At 44.2% G+C, this 26,498-nt stretch overlaps 1 protein-coding gene across 1 annotated transcript in view; it reads right to left on the bottom strand.

The window, feature by feature from the left end:
* Positions 1-287: 287 nt before the first annotated feature.
* RAB26 (RAB26, member RAS oncogene family) overlaps positions 288-26,498 on the bottom strand; it is a 171,362-nt gene continuing 145,151 nt past the window's right edge. The window contains exons 6-9 of the mRNA XM_039349708.1: positions 6,062-6,127; positions 5,734-5,790; positions 2,016-2,092; positions 288-1,041 (exon numbers count right to left, since the gene is read on the bottom strand). Coding sequence (XP_039205642.1) covers positions 939-1,041; positions 2,016-2,092; positions 5,734-5,790; positions 6,062-6,127 — 303 coding nt within the window. The 3' untranslated portion in view covers positions 288-938. The remainder of the gene's footprint in view (positions 1,042-2,015; positions 2,093-5,733; positions 5,791-6,061; positions 6,128-26,498) is intronic.

Raw genomic sequence — 26,498 nt, 5'->3', positions numbered from 1 at the left:
ACTTGCCATTGGGGTTCTGGGTCACTCTCCCTTCTTTGGGTGGGTGCAAATGTCCATCTTGATGAAAAGAGCCACGTTTTTTTCAATCGGGATAGAATTCCAGAAAGGAGATCGACCATACTTGGGATCAACCACTGGGTATGCATTAAGAAAATGAAGGATCCAACTTATTCCGAACATACAAGATTGCTCCCTTATGCTTTTATAAAAAAAGGCGCACTCTACTGCGCAGGGATGAACTATAAGCAAGTTGCCAGAGCTACAGCACAACAACCAAGCCTTTTACAGCAGATGGAACAGGTTTATTCTGCCCTGCGGAACAGGATGACTGGCTAGCAACCTACAGTCAAGACGAGTCATCTAGTTTGGGTGTTTGAAAAACTCAGCAATAGCACACATTTAAATTCGTTCTATTAAAAAATAAAGAACAGTGGAATCCCCCATATTTGGGTACCCATTGAGGCAGTAATGATGAAAGTGGAGCTGAAGTCCCACATCAACGGTCGCTCGTAAGTCCACCCACGGCAACTGGGCCCTCCTTGGTGAGGTCTTAGGGGAGCCCTTCCTATGCTCCCCTGTGACCCCACTCCCTTTGGCAGGCACTCACACAGGACATCAACACCGAGACTGCGCAAATCTCTCCCTCCCCACCCCCAAGGCCCGTCCACATTCAGATTGTCCTTTGCTGCTTCTATCCCAGCTCTCTCTTGCAAAACCACCTGCCTGCCCTGGGGAAGGAAAAAAAGCTCCCCCCCCTTTCAATCCTTCCAAGCTTCACCTGGACAAAGACAAGAAGACACAAGGAAGAGATTTGTAGAGCTTGTGCAGCAGGAAGGAGGAGAACGAGAGTGGCAGACACGGATGCAGCAGGCAGGGTGGGCTGCTTGTGGCAAGTCTCCTCGAAGAGGGGGGTCTGGACGGGACCCCCGAGAGAGAGTCTATGAGCGGCAGCAGCCGGCGCCTTTCACCTCCTTCCGGACATAGTCGTGGAGTCTGAACCGTGGCTCGTGGGGCAGCTTCATGGACCGATGTTTCAGCTCCCTGACAATTGAATACACAAGACTTGGTCAGCTGTGCACTCCGGGATAAATATAAATCAGCTGTTTATTGTTAAAAAAAATTAAAACAATAAAAACAACTATTTTCAATGTTAAAACAAACTTAGCTTTCGCTGGTCCACTGCCAGCGTCTTTAGAGTAAAGCATTGGGGTGGAGAAAGATCTCTTATAAGCCTTGCTAACCTAGTTTTTTACACATTGACCACGTGATAGGGCCATTCATCCTAACTGATTGTAATTGCCTTAAATGTCCCGCCTCCCCTTGTTTGCATTCCAGTTCCACAACTTCTCTTTCTCCCCTCCTTATCCTTCCTTTCTGGTGCTGTTACTGTTGGTATGCTTACTAACCACTCCCCCGCAAAAAAAACTAAGTTAGCAAGGCTTATAAGAGATCTTTCTCCACCCCAATGCTTTACTCTGAAGACACTGGCAGTGGACCAGCGAAAGCTAAGTTTGTTTTAACATTGAAAATAGTTGTTTTTATTGTTTTAATTTTTTTAACAATAAACAGCTGATTTATATTTATCCCAGAGTTTGAACGTTGTGTAGTATTGAATATATGTATGTATGTGTATATATATATATATATATATATATATATATATATATATATATACACGTGTGTATATACACACACACATATATATATATACACACACACACACACATACTTATGTATATGAATGATATGGATGATATATAATATACATGATATGGATATATTTAGATATATCATAGTATATATATGTGCTGTATGGATATATCATCAGAATTTCATTTTTTAATGTGCACAGTGTGTTCACAGAAAAAAGTGACAATAAATGATATCTTATCAGAGATGCACAGAGACACACACCATTCTCTTTCTGCCAAAGGTGAGCAAACAGTGTTCATGGGAACTGCATGTTGGTGAGGGATATGCACTTTTGATGGGAAAATGGAAATGAAGGAACTTACTTGGCGATGGCCATGAATGCTAAGTCCACATTCAATCCGCTCTTGGCGCTGGTCTCCATAAAGGGCACCCCGTATTCCTGCACCAAAGAAAATAAGGCATTCAGGGCTGATGGTTTTCCTCTCCAATTCCCCTGGTCAGGCTGGACAAGGGCCATCACACACGGGTTGTGTGGTTCGTGTCAGAACTGCCCCCCTCTGCATGCATGTTATCCTAGACCAGGGGTAGGCAACCTTGGCTCTTTTATGACTCGTGGACTTGAGTCAACTTGAGTTGAGTTGAAGTCCACGAGTCATAAAAGAGCCAAGGTTGCCTACCCCTGTCCTAGACAGTCTGACTCAAGATGTCCTGGGGTGGAACCACATTTTGTACCCTACTGCAGCCCAGAGATGCTGCAAAAAAATTGAATCCTACAATCCTAGGTTTGTGAGGGACCTTGGAGGTCTTCTAGATCAAAGGCAGGGGTCCTCATGCCATCTCAGACAAATTGTGGTCCAATCTTTTCTTGAAAACCTCCAGTGGTGGAGCATCCACAATTCCGGTAGGTGTAAAGACACTGCATTATTATCAGAAAAAAGTTTTGGACGACTAATGTTTAGCTCAACCTGTTGACTGTTTTTTTTTTTTTTTGTACATTTGTAAAACGGGAAGAGAACTTATTGCTTTTTTCTTTTCTTTCAGCACTCGTCCAGGGTAGATCCTACATGTTAAAAGTTAAATTTAACTGACCACTCTTTTTCTCCTTTTTTGTACACTGGTTTTCTTTCTTTTTTTTTGTGGTTAGGGTTGAATATATGTTTGTGTTTTGTTTCACTGTTCTGTATTTTATTCTCTATCATAAAACAATAAACCTATGAAAAGACAATTCCAGGAGGCAAGTAGTTCCATGGTCAGGAAACTCCTCCTTATTTCTAGGTTGGATCTCTCCTTAAATATTGTATGTATCTGTGGGGAAAAATGCACGCGCAGCAAACTGCTGTGCTTTCTCCCCCACAAACCTCATAACCTTTTGATCCTCTTTGTCCCAGTGAAGCAGCCAAAAGGTCATACCCTTTTGACTTAACACGTCACCTATCTAAACAGATAATATGCTTAGTTCCTTCTCCTATCTCTTCCTGTCTTTGTTAGTTCCTTCTGCTTTCATCTCCCTGTATTTGTTCTTACCTGATCTTTGACCATGTAATGTGTTACTAGAAAATAGTTGCTTACAGACATTTTCCAATGAAGAAACCTTTGGCAGCATTTAATGGTAAAGCCTATGTATGTAACAAGTATATAAGAAGCAATAAACTCAAGAGTTTGGTGTCCTGCAGCTTCAAACCTCTGCCCAAAACATGCCTGTGTCTTTTTCTTAGCGTCTTACAGTATCAATGACGGTCAACCCTAAACCGGCCTTAGCCAAGTAGAAGGAATCAATCCTTTCATTCTAGACCTAACTGGGCCCTTCCAGCCTGAGGTTTCTTTGATTCTATATTAACATGTTTTATATAATTTGGGATCAAAACCTGAAAGGAATTTGATAACATCCTTTCAGATGAAGAGTTTTTTATTAAAAGGTATAATTGAAAAGGCAGAAAGTGCTATCAGACCCTTGAGGTCAACAATGGTTTGGAGTTGGTATAGTGAAGAGTCTATAATAAGGATTAACAAGTAATCCTCGACTTGCAACCACAATTGAGCCCAAAACCTCGATTGCTCAGTGAGACAGTCATTAAGTGAATTTTGCCCCATTCTACGACCTTCCTTGCCACCGTTGTTAAGTGAATCACTGCAGTTAAGTTAGTCACACAGTTGTTAAGTGAATCTGGCTTCCCCCATTGACTTTGCTTGTCAGAAGGTCGCAAAAGGGGATCACGTGGCCCCTCCAGGACGCTGCGACCGTCATAAATATGAGTCAGTTGCCAAGAGTTCGAATTTTGATCCCATGACCATGGGGATGCTGCAATGAAAAATGCCCATAAGTCCCTGTTTTCAGTGTGGTTGTAACTTTGAAACATCATTAAATGAATTGTTGTAAGTTGAGGACTACTTATATTCAGGCAATCGTCATTAAGGAAAACACAGCTTAACTGCAGAGTTTTTGTAGATTTCTTTGTACAATCACTTCCAAGAAGCAGAAATAAACCATAATCTCGATTCTTCCAGGATGCAAATTGCAATCCATTTTGATCGTCGTGATACGGCGGCTGTAACTTCAAGTCAATTTCGACTCCTGGCAACGGCCTGGACTGGTCCCTTCCGTTGCCTTGGCAACCTTATTCAGAACTAGATTGCCATTGCCTGATTTCTCGGGCTGAGAAAGGATGATTAGCCCAAGATCACCCAGCTGGCTTTGTACCCCAGGCCGGACTCAAACAGCCAGCCTCCCATTTTCTGGTCTGGTGCCTGGTTTACCACAACACCAAATGGGTTCTCAGTCATGATCACATATCTGTGGAAAAGGGGCACTGATGCAATATTCCTTCCTGTCTCTTTCACGAGATATTGAGTTTGGGAAAAGAATATTCCTCTTCCAGTTCTGGTATTTTGTGGGCAAGATCTACTCAACTTACCTGGATGTGTGTGCGTGCGTGGATAGATAGATAGATAGATAGATAGATAGATAGATAGATAGATAGATAGATATAGATATATAGATAGATAGATAGATAGATAGACAGACAGATATAGAGATAGAGATAGAGAGATAGATAGATAGATAGATAGAGAGACAGAGATAGAGATAGATAGATAGATAGACAGACAAATATAGAGATAGATAGATAATAGATATAGATATAGATAGATAGATAGATAGATAGATAGATAGATAGATAGACAGACAGATATAGAGATAGATAGATAGATAGACAGACAGACAGACAGATATAGAGATAGATATAGAGATAGATAGATATAGATATAGATAGATAGATAGATAGATAGATAGATATAGATAGATAGATAGACAGATATAGAGATAGATAGAGATAGAGATAGAGATAGATAGGTAGATATAGATATAAGATAGATAGATAGATAGATAGATAGATAGATAGATAGATAGATAGATAGATAGATATAGATAGATAGATAGACAGATATAGAGATAGATAGATAGGTAGGTATGTAGATATAGATATGCAACCTGTATTCAGTAAATTGCCATTTTGGTGTAGTGATCAGACTAGAGACTGGGAGAGCCTGAGTTCTAGTCCTGCCTTGGGCACAAACCCAGCTAGGTAATCTTGGGCTAGTCCCTTTCTCTCAGCCCTAGAAAGGAGGCAAATTCCAGGAATTTGCCCAGGCAGCTACCAGGAAGTCAAGACTGATTCAAATGCACCGAAAAAACAAAAGCAATCAAGAAGATTGACAAAGCAGAACAGATAGGCAGGTTAACTCGCTATGTGATACTTGTGTGGATATTGGGAACATTCCAAATTCTACTTTGGGGAAGAGGCAAGACTGAATGCAGCCTGCAAGCCCCTGCAAATGCAGAACAAGTTCAACATGAATCATTATCCCCTATTTTCTTTTAAATTTTTGATCTTTTCCAGGTGGACATATCTGCACAGCATACTGAGTAATTTTGCTTGGCGCCTTCCTGGTAATTCTCCATAACAAGATGAAGCAGAAGAGATTATGCTATATTAGCTACAGAAGCAGATCCATTTTTTAAAAAGCTCTCCTGGAGCTAAATTGCCATTAAATGTTAATAAAGGGGGGGGGTACCTAACATACCTTGGCTAATTTCTCCCCGTCTTCTCTTTTCACCACTCGGTCCTGGGTTGAATCCACCTAAGCACAACAAGAAAGCGTCAATAGTTGCAGCAGGAGCAATGCATTCTGGGACTGCTCAGATAACCCTAGTCCCACCACCCGGCAGATTTCTAGCTCGGATGGACCAAACCAGCACCCAGCCGCCCTTCCTGTGGCAGCCAAGGGCTTTGAGGTTGCATTTCCTCTTATGCAAAGCATCTCCAGCATCCTCTGCCCTCTCCCCGTCTTAAACAGCTTCTGTGTGCAAAACAGATCCAGTCCAACGTCAGGCCGTAAGTCGAGCCCTCACTTTGTTTCCCAGCAGCATAAGGACCACGTCTTGCTTTGCGTATTCATGGATTTCTGTCAGCCAGGCCTAGAAAGGAAGACAGAACAATCAGAGACCTCAGGAGCAAAATTTGGAAGGTATCCGGGGGAGGCCCTAGACCAGGGGTAGGGAACCTTGGCTCTTTTATGACTCGTGGACTTCAACTCCCAGAATTCCTGAGCCAGCTGTTCTCCCCAGTAAATGGACAGAACAATAAGGTTTTCGCTTCCAGCAGAAAAATAGCACGAGCGGCACCCAAAATGGCGACTGCCACCGAGCGACAAAAGAAGGCTAAGATAGGAGCCGAAAGCTACTAAACAAAAAATTAACAGAACAAGAGCTGTAATTCGCTCTGAAGAGAGCGCTGTAGACCGTGAAAAAGGGCAATGCACTCGAAGCCTCCCTAAACCGAGCACAGAAACAAACGGGACGATTCTAAGGCGGCGTCCAAAATGGAGCCCGCAGTGAAACCGGTCTTCCCAACCAAATGAGGCTCGGGGAATACTGGACTTGTTTGCTACTCTGGTGAATTCCCAGCTCCCGAGGTTCTTCTCCTGGTTCCCGTCTCCAGGGGTGGAAAGGGCAAATGCCCTCCGCAGCCCATGGCCTGGAGGTCTGCTGTATGCGTTCCCTCCTCTACCTCTGATCCAGGCAGTTATCCGAAAGATACTGCAGGAACGGGCAGAGGTGATACTTATTGCTCCACACTGGCCAAGACGGCCGTGGTTTGCCGACCTCATGAGTCTTTCAATTTCTCCTCCATGGATCGAATCTCCCTCAGCCAAGGGATTCTGCAACATCCAGAGCCCCAGTGGCTTCAGTTAACTGCCTGGCATTTGAACAGTGGCTCCTGACTCAAGAGTCCTACTCGTTAGACGTAATTACTATGATTCAAGCCTCACGGAGGCCTACAACAAACAGAATTTATGACTCCACGTGGAAAAAATTCTGTAACTGGTGCGCAAAGCAACAGATCTCTCGGCAATTACCATTCCGAGGATTTTGGATTATTTATTGGGGGAACTCAGGAAGGGCTTAGTGCCGAACACAATCTGCAGACAAGTGGCTGCTCTAGCCACGGTGCTTACATATAGCAATTCAGAGCCCTTGGCTCAGCATCCCATGGTGCATTCCTTTGTCAAGGGAGCAACCAACACTAAACCGCCCGTGGTTCACAGGTATCCCTCTTGGAATCTGTCCAGGGTCTTACAGGCTCCCACTTCACCTCCATTTGAGCCCATCAGAACCTGCACTCTACGGTTCTTGACACTTAAGGTCACCTTCCTGGTAGCCGTTACATCGGCTAGGCACATTTCTGAACTGGCAGAGATGACTTATGCATCTTTCATGCTGACAGGGTGGTCATTCGATTGGATCCCTCCTTCGTTCCCAAAATCAATTTATTGTTTCACAGGGCGCAGGAGGTAGTGCTGCCAGATTTTTGCCCTCAGCCGTCTCACGACTTGGAACATAAATGACACAGCTTGGACGTTCGCAGAGTCTCACGTCACTACATTAAGCGAACCGCGTCCTTTTGCAAGTCGGAAGCTCTCTTCGTTTCATTCCAGCCCTCTTCAATGGGGCAGAAAGTGACTGCCTCCACTATTGGCAGATGGATCAGGGCTTGCATAGCAGGGGCGTACCAGTCACATTCCCCGCCGGTTCCAAGTTGTATCACTGCACACTCCACTCGCAGTGCTGCAACCTCAGTGGCATGGGTGACACAGGCGTCAATTGAGGATATATGTCAGAATCCAATTATATTTCATCTCTAGTTATCAACTATGGAAAACCCCATTTCTGCCCTCTCTGGATTCTGTCATACGATGAAGGGGAAGGGGGATGAACAAGGGGGCTTTATGGCCCTCACTTCCTTCACTACAGCTTCAAAGGGGATTGAATGTGGATGTCACCAAAAGGACTAACAATCGGGCCATCAGCTTTGATCTGCTCCTCTCTGAAGTCTCCCTTCCACCGGCAGTGAGGAAAAGGGGGTGAAAATGTTTTAACGCCTGAGATTGCCCCTGGAAAGATGGTGGGGTGGGCTGGGCTGCTGGGGACCCCTTAAAACCTTGAACCGTAGGGCTTGGCCCCCAGGTCCTGTCTAGAATGCCTGCAACCAGTTTCTCTTAATAAAAGATGCCTGTTGGAAGAAAGATTCCAAGAGTACTGTCGTCTTAAGATGCAAAGTGGGGTGGGTCCTTACATTAGATAATGTGGTCCTTTCCTTCTCCTTTCGTGAGGCATTATAAACTAGATAGGTTTGCCTCTGCGGACGCCTCATTTGGCAGGAGAGTGCTACAGCAAGTAGTACCAGAGGGTATGATATGGTTGGTGCACTCTGGTTTCATTTGACTGAACCTACCCCCTGGAGTGAGGGTCTCCCCAAGATCCAGATGGACCCCACTCTGTTCTGATCCAGAAGAGCTATGGAGATCTGACTCTTCACCCAAGCATTCAGCAGAGAGCGAGACCTCTTGCTTAATTAAGCTTACCAACTTTTATCTTGATCGATGTTATTGTAATTTCTTTGTCTGCTTCTTGGGAACCATCAGAATTGTTGAGAATTGGGTGGCATGCAAGTTTAATAAATTATTATTATTATTATTACAATTGTTTTATTATTTGCTAACACTTATGAAGAATAGTTGCAGGAACAGGCATGGCTAGCCTAGTGAAGAGAAGGATCAGAGGAGACATGATAGCAATCTTCCAATATTTGAGGGGCTGCCACAGAGAGGAAGGGGACAACCTATTCTCAAACTATTCTCCAAAGCACCAGAGGCCAGGACAAGAAACAGTGGTTGGAAACTGACCAAAGAGAGAAGCAACCAGGAATTAAGGAGAAACTGCCTGACAGTAAGGACAATTAACCAGTGGAACAGCTTGCCTCCAGAAATCGTGGGAGCCACATCACTGGAGGTTTTTAAGAAGAGACTAGACTAGACTTGTCTGAAATGGTATAGGTTCTCCTGCTCCAGCAGTGGGCTGGACTAGAAGGCCTCCAAGATCCCTTCCAGCTTTATTCTATTCTATTTTCCAAAGCACCTAGAACTAAGGAGAAATTTCATAACAGTGAGAACAATTAACCAGTTGAACAGCTTGTCTTCAGAAGCTGTAGGTTCTCTGTCACTGGAGGCTTTTAAGAAGCCACTGGACAGCCACGTCAGAAATGGTATAGGGTCTCCTGCTTGAGCAGATGGCTGGACTATCTGACTTCCAAAGTCCCTTCCAACTTATTTTCTCTATGACAACCTGTCCCTAAACTGGTTCTTTAAGTTTTGAATATTTATAGGTACATTCACAAATTCTGTCAGTTAACCTTCATTGGTGGTACAGTAGAAGGAATCAATTCCTTTTTGGCCTCATATCCTGCCAAAAATCCCAAGTTATATGTCTTCAGCCATTTTCCCATTCCTTCATCTTTTGCCAAAATGTGTATTTTGTGCAATTAAAACTATACCTGTTTGCTAAAATGGATTGTTTTTTCCCCTTTTTTACAAATATCTTGCTTATGCTTGTTTCTATTTTTGTTGTTATTATCAAGAGCCCGGCATAATATTTTTCAGTAGAATAATCTTGCTTGCTATTATGCTATATCCCATTTTATTTCTAGTAGCCAATAACTGGTTTTGGGCACATGATGGTGCTAAAGAGACAATAACTGTGATGGGGAAATAATCAGTATTTGCCTCAAACACAGGCTCAGATTCTTATCATTAAGTGTCTCAAAATTCACATTAAGAGTGAATTTTGAGACACTATCTATACACTTTTAAAACTTGGAAAAAGTATCCTGCATAATAACGAAATAGTGGGTGTAGTAAACAGTTTTGCACTTCTCCGTTCTTAATCTCTCTTTGGGGAAGAAACCTATGGCTAAGCAACGTGTGATTGTTTAGGGAACTGCACAATTGAAGAGCTTCTCAAAAGTTATCCAGGTTCCTAATGTCAAAAGTCCTCTAGCATAGCACCATGGAAAAAGATAAGATAAGATAAGATAAGATATAAGATATAAAGATAAGATAACCTTGTCATTTTTTTTTTACTGTGGGCACACATCAAAAATTTAGTTGCTTGCTCTCAAAGTGAAACACATACATGACACACACCTAAAACATACTATGTACAACATATGTAAAGACCCACACCCCTACATATACATAGCAAATAAATATTAAATACTGCCCATCTTGAGTATATAACTGAAGGAAGAAGCTTGAGAGTTCACAAGGTTAATACTGTATGGAACAAAGCTGTGACTGAATCTGGATGTTCTGCTACGGATACCGTGAAGCTTCCTCCCAGAAGGTAACAAGGAAAACAGGTAGTGAAGAGGGTGTGTAGAGTCCCAGATAATCTTACAGACCCTGCTAAAGCAATGCTTCTGTGCTATGTCCTGGATGGGAGGGAGCGAACCGCCAATGATCTTTTCTGCCGTCCTCACCACTCTCTGCCCCACCTTCCTGTCTGAAGCAGGGATGCCTCCAAAGCAGACTGTGATGCTGTATGACAGGATGCTCTCGATTGTCCCCCTGTAGAAAGTGGTCAGGACAGGGGAAGGAAGATGTGCTTTTCTCATGCGATGCAGAAAATGCAGGCGCTGCTGTGCCCGCTTCACCAGTTTCTCACTGTTGAGCGACCAAGCCAGCCTATTCGTTAGCTGCACACCCAGGAATTTGATGCTGGTAACCATCTCCACAGGTGAATCATTGATGCACGGAGAAGTGTGGCTGTACCTGCCTTTTCTGAAATCAACAATGATCTCTTTGGCCATCAAGCCTTACATTACAATCTCAAAGAAAGAAGCCCTCACTTTCTCAAGGTGTGTGCTTCTCTTGTCAATCAACCCTAAAGTTATTCAAACCCCCCAAACAATTTTTGCTCAATTTAGCAGGATGTGAAAACTCATCGGAAGGAAGTCCCAAACCAGCCAACCAACCACCATTATAGCACCTAGCAATAGCAATATCACTTTGACTTAGAAACTGCTTCAGCCCTCTCTAAGCAGTTTACAGAGTCAGCATTATTGCCCCCAAGAATCTGGGTCCTCATTTTACCGACCTCGTAAAGATGGAAGGCTGAGTCAACCTTGAGCCGGTCAGGATCAAACTCCTGGCTGTGGGCAGAGTCAGCCCGCAACGTTGCATTCTAACCACTGCACCGTGTGAATCAATCCTCCCTGGTCACTTAATGTGGAAAGTCACAGCTCAAAGACTCAGTGAATTATAGCAACACAAATTGTGGCCCATCAAAGATGGCCAATTCAGACCTCTCCCGGTTTCTCTCCACAGCTGAGTTGTTACTGCATTGTGAAACAAGCCACCCTCATCCCGGAGAAAATTAGCAAACTAACTGATGTGAAAGTTATCACCAGAAAGGCTTCAGAGGATGACTGTTATCGCAATAGCGATCCTGACATTAATAGTCCTTGACATACTCCACATGTGGCAGCTTCTCAGCTTCAACCCTTCACTTTATCTTCTCCAGAACATGGTTTCTGAAACTTCAGGCTTATGGAGAGGAGTGGGAGGTGGAGAAGCCCCAAACCAGAAGCAGTTCTGGGTCTAGCCCAGTGATGGCGAACCTTTTAGAGACCAAGTGTCCAAAAACTGGCCCTACCCCCCGCTCCACCCCCCTGCCCTGCCCCCGCTCTGCCCCCCATCCCCCGCCCCGCCTGCCCATAGGACCACTCACTGCTTCCAGGGCCTGCCGCAGATCGCCCAGGCAGCCCAGCAGTGCTATGGCAGTCCCACCCCCTGCCCGCACCCTGCAGCATCAACTGTGCGCAATGGGATGTGAGGGCAGAGTCTTGTCTACACTGCCTGGCTGCCATGTCCTTGGCTGCGCTGCTCCATGGGGGCCACGCTTGGGGGCGATTCTTCTTCGGGGGGGCTGCTGGTGAGGAGGGGGTCGCGGGGGAGGCAAGGCTGGGGCAACGGCACGTGTGCCCACAGAGAGGGCTCCGAGTGCCGCCTCTGGCACCCGTGCCATAGGTTCGCCACCACTGGTCTAGTGCATCTCTTTCAAGAGAACATTAAACAATTCAGCAGAGAAGAGCTTGGGAAGCAGGCAGGCCATCCAGACGAAGACTGGAATGGCCACTGTGATTCATCCTGAAGGGAGAGAGGGTAGCTTTTTCTCACAGCTCATTCCCTGCTAAAAAAAAAAACCCAGGTCGGCTTGCCTGTTTTTATGATAGGCCTCAGCTCCCAGGTACAAGCCTGGCTTTAGTACTACAAGTTTTATTTGTAAGCTCTGGCTGCTAGCAGGAGCAGAAGAAGGATGTTGCATCCAGAGATAAACTGGAACTTTTCTGGAGATGGAAAAACTGACCAGAAGGGGGCTTCAAGAAACTGACGAAGGACCAGGCAAATCCCAAATAAATAAATAATGCAGTGGTGGGGGGAGGAGATGCCTCTAATCTTGCCTTCCCCCAAGGAAGAACTAACCCTGTGTAACAAAGTTTCAGGAACAAGGGAATGATAATTTGAAAAGTCAGTTAAACAGGCCTACAAACGGAATCATTTTTAAAACATCCTTTATTTCTCTTAGCGTTGCAAAGGTGATGCCTTAAACCAGTGGTTCTCAAGCTGTGGGTCGGGACCCCATTTGGGGTCGAACGGCCATTTCACAGGGGTCGCCAAACAACGCAGTCTGCCATTTTTCCCCCCTTTTCCTTAGCTGTGCTACTCCCTTTTATTCTATTGACTTTTGAAAGCCAATAGAATAGACTCTCTTGAATAGAGTCTAATTCTATTGGCTTTCAAAAGCCAATAGGAATTGTCCAGGCTGTCTCTGCCCTGCTGAGCCCGCCAAAAGTCCCATTTTGCAAACGGTGCTGCACCAGTTGAGCAGTCCTCGACTTACGACCGGTTGAGTAATCCTCGACTTACGACCGGTTGGGGGTCGCGGCATTAAAAAGGTTGAGAACCACTGCCTTAAACAGAGAGAGTGCTGAGCATCTTGACATCTGGAAAGCTGCTCTCCTGCTGCAAATCACACCCAGAAAAGGCTTTGCAGACTGCTCTTTGCTGGGCTGGACTCCAAGAGCTATCCAGAGTGTGTCTACTTACTACCTTGGGTGAGAAGGTACAATATTCCTTTTTGTGTCCTTCCCTTCTGTTTGCTTGAATAAAGGTGACTCACACATAATTAAATATAGGAGAAGAACCTCTACGTGCCCAATTAAGGCCCGGAGATCATTAGAAAGGCCTCTCCTGTGACATATTCTTAGATCCAAAACTATTTAGGGATTTGAAATGGAACTCTTTAACTTACACCCAGCAGCCATCCACACAAGCATGTCAAGCTGGCTCATGCAACATTTAGTAGCCAAGATGCCACATTCAGCAACTGAAGCTTCTGGGCACTTTTCAAGAGGTGTCTCATGTGAAGCATTTTGCAAGTGTCAGGCTGAGGTGAACCAAATAATAGTGAGGCTGGCTTTCAGACCCCAGATTTACTGCATCTTCCTCTTTTGGTTATTATTTTTTTTGTACTGCATAGTTGCGGTTGACATTATTCCAGTCTTTAACATACCAGTTGTGTTTGAATATGTTGATCGACTGTGTAACCGTATCCTAGTGTCAGTATATCTGCGTTATGTCTTTGCGTGAATTGGCGGGTATGGAAGACAAGAATGGGAGATCCACTCTAAGCAGCCAAAGAGAGAGAAGGGGTTGCTCAGGAGCCTATGGAAAAGTACCAGAGTGAACAGATTGAAGAATAACAGAGTTGGAAGGGACCTGGAGGTCTTCTAGTTCAACCCCCTGTTCAAGCAGGAGACCCTAGACTAGACATGTCAAACTCGCAACGTCACGTGACATCACGCAACATATCGGGACAGTTTTGCCATTGTCGGCAATAGGGTGGGCGCGGCTTCCGCGTGACACGTCTGGCCCACGGGCCGGCAGTTTGACACCCCTGCTAGACCATTCCAGAGAAGTGGCTGTCCAGTCTCTTCTTAAAAACCTCCAGTGATGGAGCACTAGTGACTTCTGAAGGCAAGCCATTCGACTGATTAATTATTCTCACTGTTAGGAAATCTCTCCTTAGTTCTGGGTTGCTTCTCTCCTTGATTAGTTTCCATCCATTGTTTCTCATCTTGCCTGTTGGTGCTTTGGAGAATAGTTTGACTCCCTCTTCTTTGTGGCAGCCCCTCAAATTCTGGAACAGTGCTATCGTGTCTCCCCTAGTCCTTCTTTTCATTAGATTAGACATACCCAGTTCCTATAACTGTGCTTCATATTTTTAGCCTCCAGCCTCTAATCATCCTTGTTGCTCCTCTTTGCACTCTTTATAAAATCTCAGCATAAAATCTTTTTTTATATTGTGGAGACCAAAACTGGATGCAATATTGCAAGTGTTGTCTTACCAAAGCAATATAAAGTGATACTAACATTTCAGGTGATCTCAATTTAGAGATTGTTAAGCGTTCGGTGATCTTGGAAAAGATGCAGTGAAAGACGGTTCCTGCAACAATTAGTGACTCCCGTGTGGCATGGATGGAACAATGTCAGTCTTGTGAAACGGGTAGTGGGGTCAAATTTGATGGACTACTCATGTCTTGTTAAAAGTTATAAAACTATGTGCAAACTTGGGGCTCAACACAATTGTAGTATCACAGAATACTACAATTGTAGTATTGGCAGAGTAAAATTTATCAAGTCCCCCCCCCCAGTTTTAGCAGGTGTTTTGAGATACCCCAGCCAACCCCAAAACCCACACTGAGCCTTTCATTTGGAGGGGTCATATTTGGGGGTGTCAAAGTGTGAATGAACTGAGCTGTTCACTCAGGGGGAGGACAATAATACCCATAAACGTACTTTTGCATCTGTGTCTCTGAATCCCTTAGAAAAATGTACAAATAGAACTTTCCAGCTCTCAATGTGACAGTTAGGTTTTGCTGTGTTCTTCTTGAATTTTATTGAATTAGAACGGCACATTCTATTGCTATTACTCATCTTGGGAGTGGAACGGCGATGGGATATAAATAAAAATAAATGAAAACGCAATTCTCAAAGCTTCTTTTGCTTCCTTAAAGGAGAGTCCACCAAGTGAGCACATGGCCACACAGCCAGCACATTTGTTCCCAATGTATACCATACATTTTTAGGAGCAAGTATGCGCTGTCTTTCAACCTTGCAACTTGAAGGGGTGCAGACTTCAACTCCCAGAATTCCCCTCTGGAAATTGAAGTTTACACACCTTCAAGTTGCCATGGTTGAGAGAAACACCAATAATAATAATAACAACAACAATAATAATACAGTTGGAAGGGACCTTGGAAGTCATCTAGTCCAACCCCCTGCTCAGGCAGGAACCCTACACCATTTCAGACAAATGGCTGTCCAGTCTCTTCTTAAAAACTTCCAGTGTCGGAGCATTCACCGCTTCTGGAGACAGGTTGTTCCACTGGTTAATTCTTCTAACTGTCAGGAAGTTTCTCCTTAGTTCTAGGTTGCTTCTCTCCTTGATGAGTTTCCATCCATTGCTTCTTGTCCTGCCTTCAGGTGTTTTGGAGAGTAGCTTGACCCCCTCTTCTTTGTGGCAGCCCCTGAGATACTGGAACACTGCTCTCATGTCCCCCTTCGTCCTTCTCTTCATTAAACTAGACATATCCAATTCCAGCAACCGTTCCTTATATGTTTTAGCCTCCAGTCCCCTAATCATCTTTGTTGCTCTTCTCTATACTCTTTCTAGAGTCTCAGCATCTTTTTTACATTGCAGTGACCAAAACTGGATTCCAAGTGTGGCCTTACGAAGGCATTGTAAAGTGGTATTAACAGTTCACGTGATCTTGATTCTATTCCTCTATTAATGCAGCCTAGCACTGTGTGGACTGTGTTTTGTCCATCCACCTCTCGGCTGGAGAATTCTGGGAGTTGAAATCTACGCATGTTAAGGTTGCTGAGGTTAACTTTGAACTTTTATTGCTGTCCCTTTCCTCCTCCGTGCAGCCAGCAGGCAAAGCAAGGAGACTTAATCCAACAAAAAAGAGCTACTGCCAACTGTTAAGCAAAGCCGGCTTATTTCCTCTGTGTAATAATGACTGTAATTAGAGGGCATTAGCTGCATTTGCAATTTAATTTCTATGTAATATACTACAAGACTGGGAGCAATTATGGCTCCATTGTTAACTTCCTCCCTTGCATCTTCCTCCAATACAGAACGGATTGGAAAGGAAAATGATCTCCAGAAGAAGCAGAGGCAGACATTTGGAGCGTCAAAGTGTCAAGATCAAACCAGGGGCATCTGATGGCCCAGGAGAAGCCATGTTGGCAATGAGCCACGCCTCATCATTAATTCTGGCGAGGAGGAAGGTGTGCCAGATGCGAAACTATCCCACAGTGACTTCTCGAGCATCTGCCTCGTTCCAGAATGGAGCTGCCTTTAATTTTCAATATCTCCAGTCCTACAGCAAGCAATTTGTTTTATCATTTTAATCCTATAATTGTTTTATTCTGTTACTTGTGCTATTGAGAGCCAGTTTGGTGTAGTGGTTAAGGTGCTAGCCTAGAAACCAGGAGACTCTGAGTTCTAGTCCTGCCTTAGGGACAAAATTTGGCTGGGTGCGTCTCTTGTAAAAGCTGGCTGAGTGACTTTGGGCCATTCCCTCCCTCTCAATCCAACTCACTTCACAGAATTATTGTTGAGGAGAAAATAGGAAGAGGAAGGAGTATCGTGTATGTTCGCCACTTTCAGTTACGTAATAGTCAGGATAAAAATCTAATCAACTGAAAAATATTATAAGCCGCCCAGAGTTGCTTGGTTGAGAAACGGGAAGCAAATAACTAAACTTGGGCTTAAGAGTTAAGTCTGGAAGAAAGAAAAACCCTACAAAAATGTTAAAGAAATTGGCACGCCTTCCATCCCAGCAGAGTGCCTGAGTTCCCACAGCAGAAACGCTGCAAAGCAGCTGCTTTGGGTTTGGCCAAGCGTTCCGTGCACACCACAACTGTGTCAGGCTTTGGAGGAATGCTTCATTCTGGCTACGTTTCATACGAAACAGCCCTTCTGAGCCTGAACCCCCGTGGGCTCCTCACTGCGAGGCTGCACCCATCCATCCTGCTGCGGCCTGCTCACCATGCAGCCAGTGCCGTTGCCAGCGCCCAGCCAGTCCCAGACGAGCTGTGTGCAAAGCGGGTCTTGCAAGCTGAGTGTCAACGTGCGCCCTCCAGCAGCAGCACGACTTCCATGGCATGGTGGCAGCAGCACAGCAAGTGGGCACAGTCTTGCAGTGAGGAGCCTGTGGAGGTTGCCACCACCTGGATGGTGTCTTGGCTGGGACACCCACTGCCCGCTTGGCCATGGTGGCCACAGGGTGGAGCAGTGGCCATGGGGTAGAACAGTGTCCTGCTCTCCCCACCCTAGCAGTGTGGCAGTGGACAGGAGGTGGTGAGGTATGCTGGAGCCCAGCACTCTCCCTTTTGGGGGTGGCAGGGTGCTGCGTTGCCCCCTGGAAGGCGCACTTGGCATGGAAGAGAGGCCCAGGTTGCCCGGCACATCAGCTGCAACATCTCTGCCTTCCTGCACACAGGCTTTTGGAAAAGACCAGGGCCCGAGGCTGCTGCCTACCACACCGGGTGCCTTCTCTGCATATAGCGTCCCATTGGAAGTCAGAGGCCCACCCTTCTGCATGCAGTTTGGCTGCCAAGACACATGGCTAATTGCGGTGAATTGCCCGGGGGAAAGGTGGTGGGAGAGGAGGAGGAACACCCTTGGTGGGTCAGCTGGGTCCCTGGCAAAGCAGGCAGGGCCAGACAGCTTCAGCCAATTGTCCTAGATCAGTGCTTCTCAACCTGTGGGTCGTTTGGGGTCAAACGACAATTTCACGGGGGTCGCCAAACAAGGCTGTCCGCCATTTTTTCCCCCTTTTCTTTGGCCACGTCCCTGGCACCCGGTGATGTATAAGTGGTTGGGGGGTCACCACAACATGGGGAACTGTATTATGGGGTCGCGGCATTAGAAAGGTTGAGAATCACTGTCCTAGACGCTCCTCAGATGAATGCAGCATTTCAGATCAAAATTGGAGTCTCCTTATCGAGTCCTCTCAAGGAAAATTGCAGCAAAAGAGCCACCAGTGACCTCAGCATCCCTTTGTTCAGGAGCATCCTGGCAACTGAAGCTCAGCAACAATATTGCTGTATTTGACTTGTGAGGAAAGTCAACTAGCCAAAATATAGTTGCTGTTGGGAATCTCAAATGTAATTGTCACAGGCCGAAGGATGTTTGCGAATCTCTCGCTTGGCCTAAGATAGCAATAGCACTTAGACTTCATAGTGCTTTACAGCACTTTCTGGGCCATTTATAATGACCAAGCATTATTTTCATATTGCGTCCAACAATCTGGGTCCTCATTTTACTGACTTCGGGAGGATGGAAGGCTGAGCCAACTTTGAGCCGGTCAGGATCGAACTGCTGGCAGTGGGCAGCATTAGCCTGCAGTACTGCATTCTAACTACTTTGACACCATGGCTCACATAGAAGCAGACATTATGTAGACACACAGACACAGACACACACATGTTCTGCCTCCCTCCTCTCTCTTTCCCCCCATAAAGGTAGTCGACCACAACTGAGTCCAAAATGTATGTTGCTAAGTGAGAAATTTGTTAAGTGAGTTTTGTACCATTTTACGACTTTTCTTGTCACATTTGTTAACTGAATCACTTAACAACCGTGTTAAAATTAGCAACACGGTTGTTAAGTGAATCTGGCTTTCCTACTGACTTTGCCTGTCAGAAGGTCCCAAAAGGTGCTTGCGTGACCCCGGGACGCTGCAAGTGTCCTAAGTGTGAGTCAGTTGTCAAACATCAGAATATAAATCACGTGACCATGGGGATGCTGCAAAGGTCATAAGCCTGAAAAAGGGTCATAACTCATAACATATGAGCCGAGGTGGCGCAGCAGTTAGGGTGCAGTACTGCAGGCCACTTTAGCTGACTGTGTTCAGCAGGTCAGCGGTTCAAATCTCACCGGCTCAAGGTTGACTCCGCCTTCCATCCTTCCGGGGTAGGTAAAATGAGGACCCAGATTGTTGGATATATAATATATATATATATAATATTGTAGGTCTTTGGTTGTTCTTCAATTTCACAGTCTTTGGTTGTTCGGGTTTTCTCCCACGTAAAATTGAAGTGCACAACCAAACAGAACACTCCCCCAGCCAATCAGAGCACAGCCAAGCCCCTAACCATTCAGAACACACCTCCACCCAATCAGAACACAGCCAAGCTCCCACCCAATCAGTTCATACCCCCACTGGCAGTTAAAAGGAAGAAACAGCTAAGACCACACATTGCTGCTCGAAGCACGAAGCTGAAAACACCAGCCTGAAGATGACGAATGGGACTTCGTCGAAACGTCGCCAAGACACTTCCAATTTTACGCGGGAGAAAACCCGAACAACCAAAGACCTACATACAAATACCCGCGAAAACCTCAGAATATATATATATATATATATATATATATATATATATATATATATATATATATACATACACACATATACATACATACATACATACATACATACATACATACATACATACATTGCTTACTGGTGTACACCGCTTAGAGGGTGCTTGCGCTTAAAGCGGTATAGAAGTCTCATAAATAAATAAATAAATAAATAACTCCCTTTTTTCAGAGCTGTTGTAACTTTGAACGGTCCCTATATGAACTGTTGTAAGCTGAGGGCTATCTGTATAGGAACAATTTTCACCTAGATTGCTGCCTCCAACGTAAGTGTGCCAGGCTGCCAGCCACAGACCCGGCGCCTCTGCGTGTCACTCCCAGCACCCCTCTCCGAGGGCCACCTCAGTAGATATGTAAGCCTCAGTCTGATTGAAACGCAACCCGACTCCAATGGCTCTCCCTAGATTCACGGAGGCTGGTTCTCCGGTGAGCATCCATCTGCTGGCAGCCCCCTTGCAAACAAGACTAAGCATTTCAACAAATTGCTTTTTGCAATATACGCCAGTTCGGATGGGACTCCAGGGAGGCTAATTCCCAGCTTAAAAGGTAGGGAAAGGGCAGCCTCCTTCAACAGGCCACCCTCCTGCTGGCACCTGTAACTGGGCTCCTGAAAACAAACAAAGCTTTTGCATTCATCTGCCCCCCCAACGCACATTTTTTCCATCCATTCGTCATAAATCAACCCAGTATATGGGAAAATAGACAGACAATGTTATTTCCTACATTAGAACTTCACCAAAGAGGTTCACTCAAAAGTCTGTTAGAAGAATAATTTGGGGTTCCAACTTGAGCTGGGGCGGCGCAAGAATAAATAAAAATGAGATCCAGACAGCTGTGAGGAAAGTAGAAGTATTTGTTCCTAAAAGCAAACGGTTTGCCTTTAGAGGCAGCTGGAGAGAAATGAGGTGCAGCAGCAGACTTTTATAGGGGGAGCTTGTGCAGCGGTGTGGAAGTGTCTTACTACATGCTGATCCTAGGGTGACACCTGAATGGCTTGTGTGTGTGTGTGTGTGTGTGTGTGTGTAAGTATGAATTCTTGTGAACATGTTGTTCCTCTGGGAAACCTAATTTAACTTATTTGTCTTTGCAGACCTTCTCCTTTGATATGTGGATTAGGTCTGGGTAACTTACAGTATTTGGAGGTTTAAGGAAGTTTGGGTAAAGGATTCCCCCCCCCCAGTTTGCTATTTTTACTTGATTAATTTACTTTCAGCTTGACTGTCAGTTATCTAGTGGAGACAGTGATTCTGAGACCATTGTGGATTCTGTTAACATTTTAAGGGAAGATGGAAACAATGGAAACAATAAAATATATTTTGATATAAAACTTCTCACAGTTCCTAGCAAAGAAAAAACTGCTAAACTCCTGGAGACAAAGAAAGTAGCCAGCTCCAAACTGCAGGCAACTGGCCATGGTTACTACTGGACATTTAACCCATAATTCGACTGCCCTTGCCCTTAGCTGGCTGCAAAAACATCACAAAGTCAGACAAATCCTCTACTAATAAAATAGGCACCAAAGAAGCACCAAAGAAAATGCTAAGATGTTTGAATAAGGGAAGCTTTGGTTACCCAAATATAATTTGTTTTGAAACTATAAATGATTGGGATATTTTGAATATGGATGGGAAATTAAAACTGAAAAAAAAAACCAAGCGAAAATAGGATACTGAATAAATGGATATTGAGTGCAAATGCAATTAAGATATGTTTTGGTTAGAAAAGATATTTTAAACTGATATCATTGATATTATTAAAAAACTGTAATAAATGCTGATATTCAACTGTATATCTATTAATAACAATAAGAATTGTATTTGCTTAATGTGGAAAAATGTTTATTACTGGAAGAAGAGAGGAGATATTAGATGGTGTAATATTAGATTTAGTTTGAAGAAGCTTGTATGTATCACGGAATTATTAATGGACCCAGTCAACACGTTGTCTATTAAGCACGTTTGTAAAAATAGAAAATTAATAAATTATTTATTAAAAGAAAGAAAGAAAAAAATTATTAGTACAATTGGGGTCTGTTTTATCTCTTTAATGTACTCTAAACAATCTTTTTCCTTACAATTTATGCCTCTTCTGATGTCAGACCTCATTTTAATGAACATGTGTGATATTATGGGATGCAAATAAGTAACATGCTTGACCACATGTAACTGATTTCCTATGCAAAAAGGAAGGTACTGTTGTCCTGTCCAATCAACTTTCCTCTTAGATGTTTCTTTGTTATGCTAACTATAAAAAAAGGTGTTGTAACCTAAAGATCGGGGTTCCCTCTTTGAATGAGAGGAATCCCCTTTGTCTGAATATTTCTGATAAATTGTAATAAAATGATCTTCCTGTCTCGGTTTGTCTCATTGGAAAATATGCATGCCGAGGCACGAGCCTAAAAGAGCCATATTTGGCCTTCAAAAATCAGGCAAGATGAATGCACCCATTTCAGCCGTATGGAAATTGTGAGAGTTGGGAAGTGTGGGTAGGGTTGTAGCTGGGCGGTAGTGGCATCAGTGCTGGGGGGCTCTGCTGGGGCCGAGGGCTGCGTCAGCAGAGATCAGGCTAAAGACTGTAATTGTGATTTGCAAAAGTTTGCAAGCGGATGCCCGAAGAGCTGTAGAACAGTCCTTCTTTAATTTTGGCTGAGCCTCCCAGAGCTGGGAGCAGCTCCAGCCAGACTGCAGGCAACATTTAAGGGAGGTCTACAATACCCCCTCCCCTCTGTTCCCTTGCCTTGGCCAATGGGAGCCCAGAACACCTCCTCTTCCACATCCCAACTTGCTGGTTTAGTTTGGGATTGTTTTCAAAACTCAGCGTTGAATGCTTTGACACCTACACTGAGTAAATATTAAAACATTTAGCATATGACAAGACTGGGCAATGTCACAGGAAGTTTTACTTCTCAGTATCTCAGACTATTTGCATTTAGATTGCCCTTTAAAGAATTCCGAATATTTTGCATGCTTGCGCGGCTGGTAGATTGCCCAGAGCTCATCCCAAACCTCCTTTCCTGCATTAACTTATAAAAAATACTATAAGGAACTCCACAGAGATAACAAAGCTGTTACTGGGCATTTTGAAGGGAAACACCCAACTTTTTCTCCAACCCAGAGAGTTTGGGGCAAATGTGTCTCCACATACTTCTCTTGCTGCTTGCTAGGCTCCCAGCCCCTTCCCCGTCCTTTAAAACAGGGGTCTCCAACCATGGCAACTTTGAGACTTGTGGACTTCAATTCAAGAGGCTTCTTGTTCCATTTTCCACCATCAAGTCAGAACTGAAGAAGCTTCTTGGATGAGGAGCGAAACGTCTTCAAGGAAAAACAAAGAAAGCCCAGTTGCCTTTTGAAAAAAGCACCTTTGGGACCACCGCGTCCTGGATGACTGAGAATCTCCACAGACATAAATTTTATGATACAGGGAGGAAAAAAAATAAAACCTCTTTCCAGTGGAAAGAGATTATAGGGCAGGCTTTATTTTATTTTATTTATTTTAAAAACCCTTTTACTCAAATATTTATCTCAAAAATAGATTTCTTTTTACTGCATTATATATAAAACCCAACTGCCTCAATAAGGGACAGACCATTTGTTTGTTTGTTTGTTTGTTTGTTTATAAAACCCTTTTACTCAAATATTTATCTCAAAAATAGATTTCTTTTTACTGCATTATATATAAAACCCAATTGCCTCAATAAAGGACAGACCATTTATTTATTTGTTTGTTTGTTTGTTTATAAAACCCTTTTACTCAAATGTTTATCTCAAAAATAGATTTCTTTTTACTGCATTATATATAAAACCCAACTGCCTCAATAAAGGACAGACCAGCCACCCCGTGGAGCTCTGTCTCCTTAAGGGCAAATTGGTCTGGAGTGAAGCTCCAGTTATCCGTGGGTCACAGAAGTATGACACGGCCACTTGGCAGGAAAAAAAAAACATGGGAGAAAGAAAAGCAGATAATTATAGTGACGGAGATTGGTGCAAGAAAAATGAAAATGAAGGATTATTCACAATTTAAAAGCTCACCAAATTGTTGCCATCTGGGAGCAGTTATAACAGGTTTTCAAAAAGCATTGTATCTGGCAGAAAAAAAGCCAGGATATCAACTTAAATGGCCCTAATGCTCCCTTATTAAGGGAACAGAAGGACATTTATTTACTGTAACTGAAATCTATTGAACAATGGAAGAATTAAAGAAGCAGATTTAATTAGTACTCAGACGGGAAGAACATGGCTTTTATGCTTGGGCTTTTGTTTGTTGTTCAGCATTACCTTTATTTATTTTTTAAATCCTCTTCTGCTCATTCTGGGTAAATGAGCATATTTGAATTTTGAGGTGGGGGTTTCCTCCAACAGGAGAGAGAACAAGACTTGACCAAATTCCATTCCCAGACCAGGGTGGCCTGGTCAGTCATAAAACACACATGCTTAAAAAGCAAGTCATTTCTGCAGCTCTCCATACTAGAGGAAAAGCAGAGCGTGAGTTCCCATCCTCAGTGCCACTTTTCAACCTTCATTTTCTGTTTCAACACCCATTTGATGACATGAGATAAACCTTAATGAGTTTTAGAGATTAAAAAGACAATCCAAACAGCAGGAACAAGACAGATGAATGTATGAATGTAAAAGAAGGTGAAAAGTAAAGACCAGATTAAATATTTCTGGCTTTAACTGGCCAAAAAGGGCCAGATTTGGCTCTGGAACTACAGACCATTTGTATCATGATTCCGTGCCAGCTTGTGTTCCCAACAGCTGAGTCTGGGGAATCTGAGGAGGAGATGGAGGAGACATTTGGAGGGCCATCAGGGTCAGAGGGAGGCTTTGATGAATTATAAGACTCACAGTTTGATGAAGAACCTGGCCTCTCCAGTCGTGTTATGGATGAAGCTCAGCTGTGTGGGGAGAATGATTCAGACTTGGAGAATTCACACCTGATGGACATGATTGATGCTCGTAGACACCGGCAATTAGCAAGAGCAGATCAGCAGCAGTCAATATGACAACTCCAGGGGAGGAGGAGAAGGCACTGAGAGGCAACGCCTTGGGACTGCTATATAAAAAGGGAAGGTGTGGGCGGTGCTGGTTGCTGCAGGCAACCGTTGCAAAGTACTTCATGGGATCATGTTCTGTTAGTATTGCCGGTGACTACTTTTCTGTTTTACATTGAGTTTCGTGTGAACAATTTCCTCCATTTGGATTGAGTTTTGCTGCTTTTGTTTCTGGACTATTTGGCAGGTTTGTTACCCATATTAAAAGGGGTTTGTTTTCTTTTGAGTTCTCCAGCCTATTTTCTCAACAGGGGTTTTGTCCTTGTGCCTTTAACAAGGACGGCCATAGGCTGGGATAGAACAATTTGTAAGGATTTTTTTTTGGGGGGGAAAGCATTGTCTTTGTTGTTGGTGCTAAGTGTTTGTCCTCATCAATTTACAGAAAGGACCAGGAAGTGCCAGGTGTCTGCTGACATTAGAATCGGTTCTGGTGCTGACAAGGATACAAGGACACAGACACCCAGAAAGCTACTAAGGGAGGATTCTAATAAGATGAATACAGCCTGTCATTATAAAATCAAGGTTTAATTCCTTCTTCCAGCTCACACAGTGCAACAAACTGGAGGTCTACGGAGATTCTCAGTCCTCCAGGTTATGGTTGTCCCCCAAAGTGCTCTCTTTCAAAAGGCAACTGGACTTTCTTGTTTCGTCATCCAAGAAGCTTCTTCAGTTCTGGGTGAATGGTGGAGAATGCAAGGATTTATATTCCTTGCATCCTCTGGTTGTTAGCACTCTTTCTGAGAGTTGTTGAGGCCACATGGAGGTTCACCTACGGTACGTCCCAGGGTCACCTGAGTCCTGTAGTCTGCCATTTTTTTTCTGGAAATCTCTTCGCACCATTCGAAAGGTATTCATCCCCAAATACATAGCTAAGTGTCTATGGAGATCCTTAGTCCTCCAGGTCATGGTTGTCCCAAAGGTGCTTTCTTTCAAAAGGCAACTGGACTTTCTTGTTTTGCTTGAAGATGTTTTGCTTCTCATCCAAGAAGCCTCTTCAGTTCTGACTGAATGGTGAAAAATGGAACAAACTGGTGGGTTCACAGTTGGGTTGGAACCCTTTGTAAAGTCGTACAGTCGTGCCTGTCCCTTATTCCTGTCCTTGGTTTCTCACCTTGGTAGAACTAGCTCTCCTACCATATCTCCATCTTCTCCTCCTCCTCCTGCTTTCCCCAGGCTCTTTCCAGAAGCTGTTATTTCTCCCTTGTTTTCCCCAATTGTCTGTCCTGGAAGGACATGGTAATTTTCCATGGCTTCTGTGTTTCTGCTGAGGCTGAAGAATCCTCCTGGGAAGTAGAATTTCCATCTTCTGTGTCCCAACCCAGGTAATCGCAGAAGATATCTCATGCTGGGAATGGCATCCAACCCTGTGACCTTGTTCAGGCGTTCTTTCTCCAATCTAACACTGCCCCTTTTCCAGAGGAGGGAGAGGGAGTAGGAAGAGGGAGTCTGTCCCAACTACTGGCAGACAATGAGGGAATTTCTATGTCAGGTTTCTCATTTTCAGTAGAACTTCCTGTCCAGAAACCCAGTCCTCCAGGTTCAGGGGTGGAGGGGAAGAGGAGGTGTAGGTTCATCCCATCACTGGTGTTCTCCCCCCCCCCACTTGCCCCGTGTCCCAGAAGAGTGTCTGATGATTTCAGGTGGGGGAGACAGTTTCCTGTTAACCTCTGTTTGCCAAGTGTGGCTTCCTTTTCCTGTCTCTGCAAAAGTGGCAGGTACAGAGGACAGTGAGAAGACCTGAGCTTCTGTAGGTATTGAAAAGGATTTATTGAAGAAGGGAGAGGCATGGACACCTTTTACTCCCCAATATCTTTCTTTCTTGGGCATCTCTTCCAATGAATCTGCCTTTCCAGTGCCAAGATTCCAAATACAATCTGCCCTGAA

Source organism: Crotalus tigris, unplaced genomic scaffold (genome assembly GCF_016545835.1).
Source record: "Crotalus tigris isolate CLP2741 ecotype Arizona unplaced genomic scaffold, ASM1654583v1 scf7180000018301.7375997, whole genome shotgun sequence".
NCBI lineage: Eukaryota > Metazoa > Chordata > Lepidosauria > Squamata > Viperidae > Crotalus > Crotalus tigris.
This window is presented reverse-complemented; position numbering and strand designations above follow the sequence as displayed.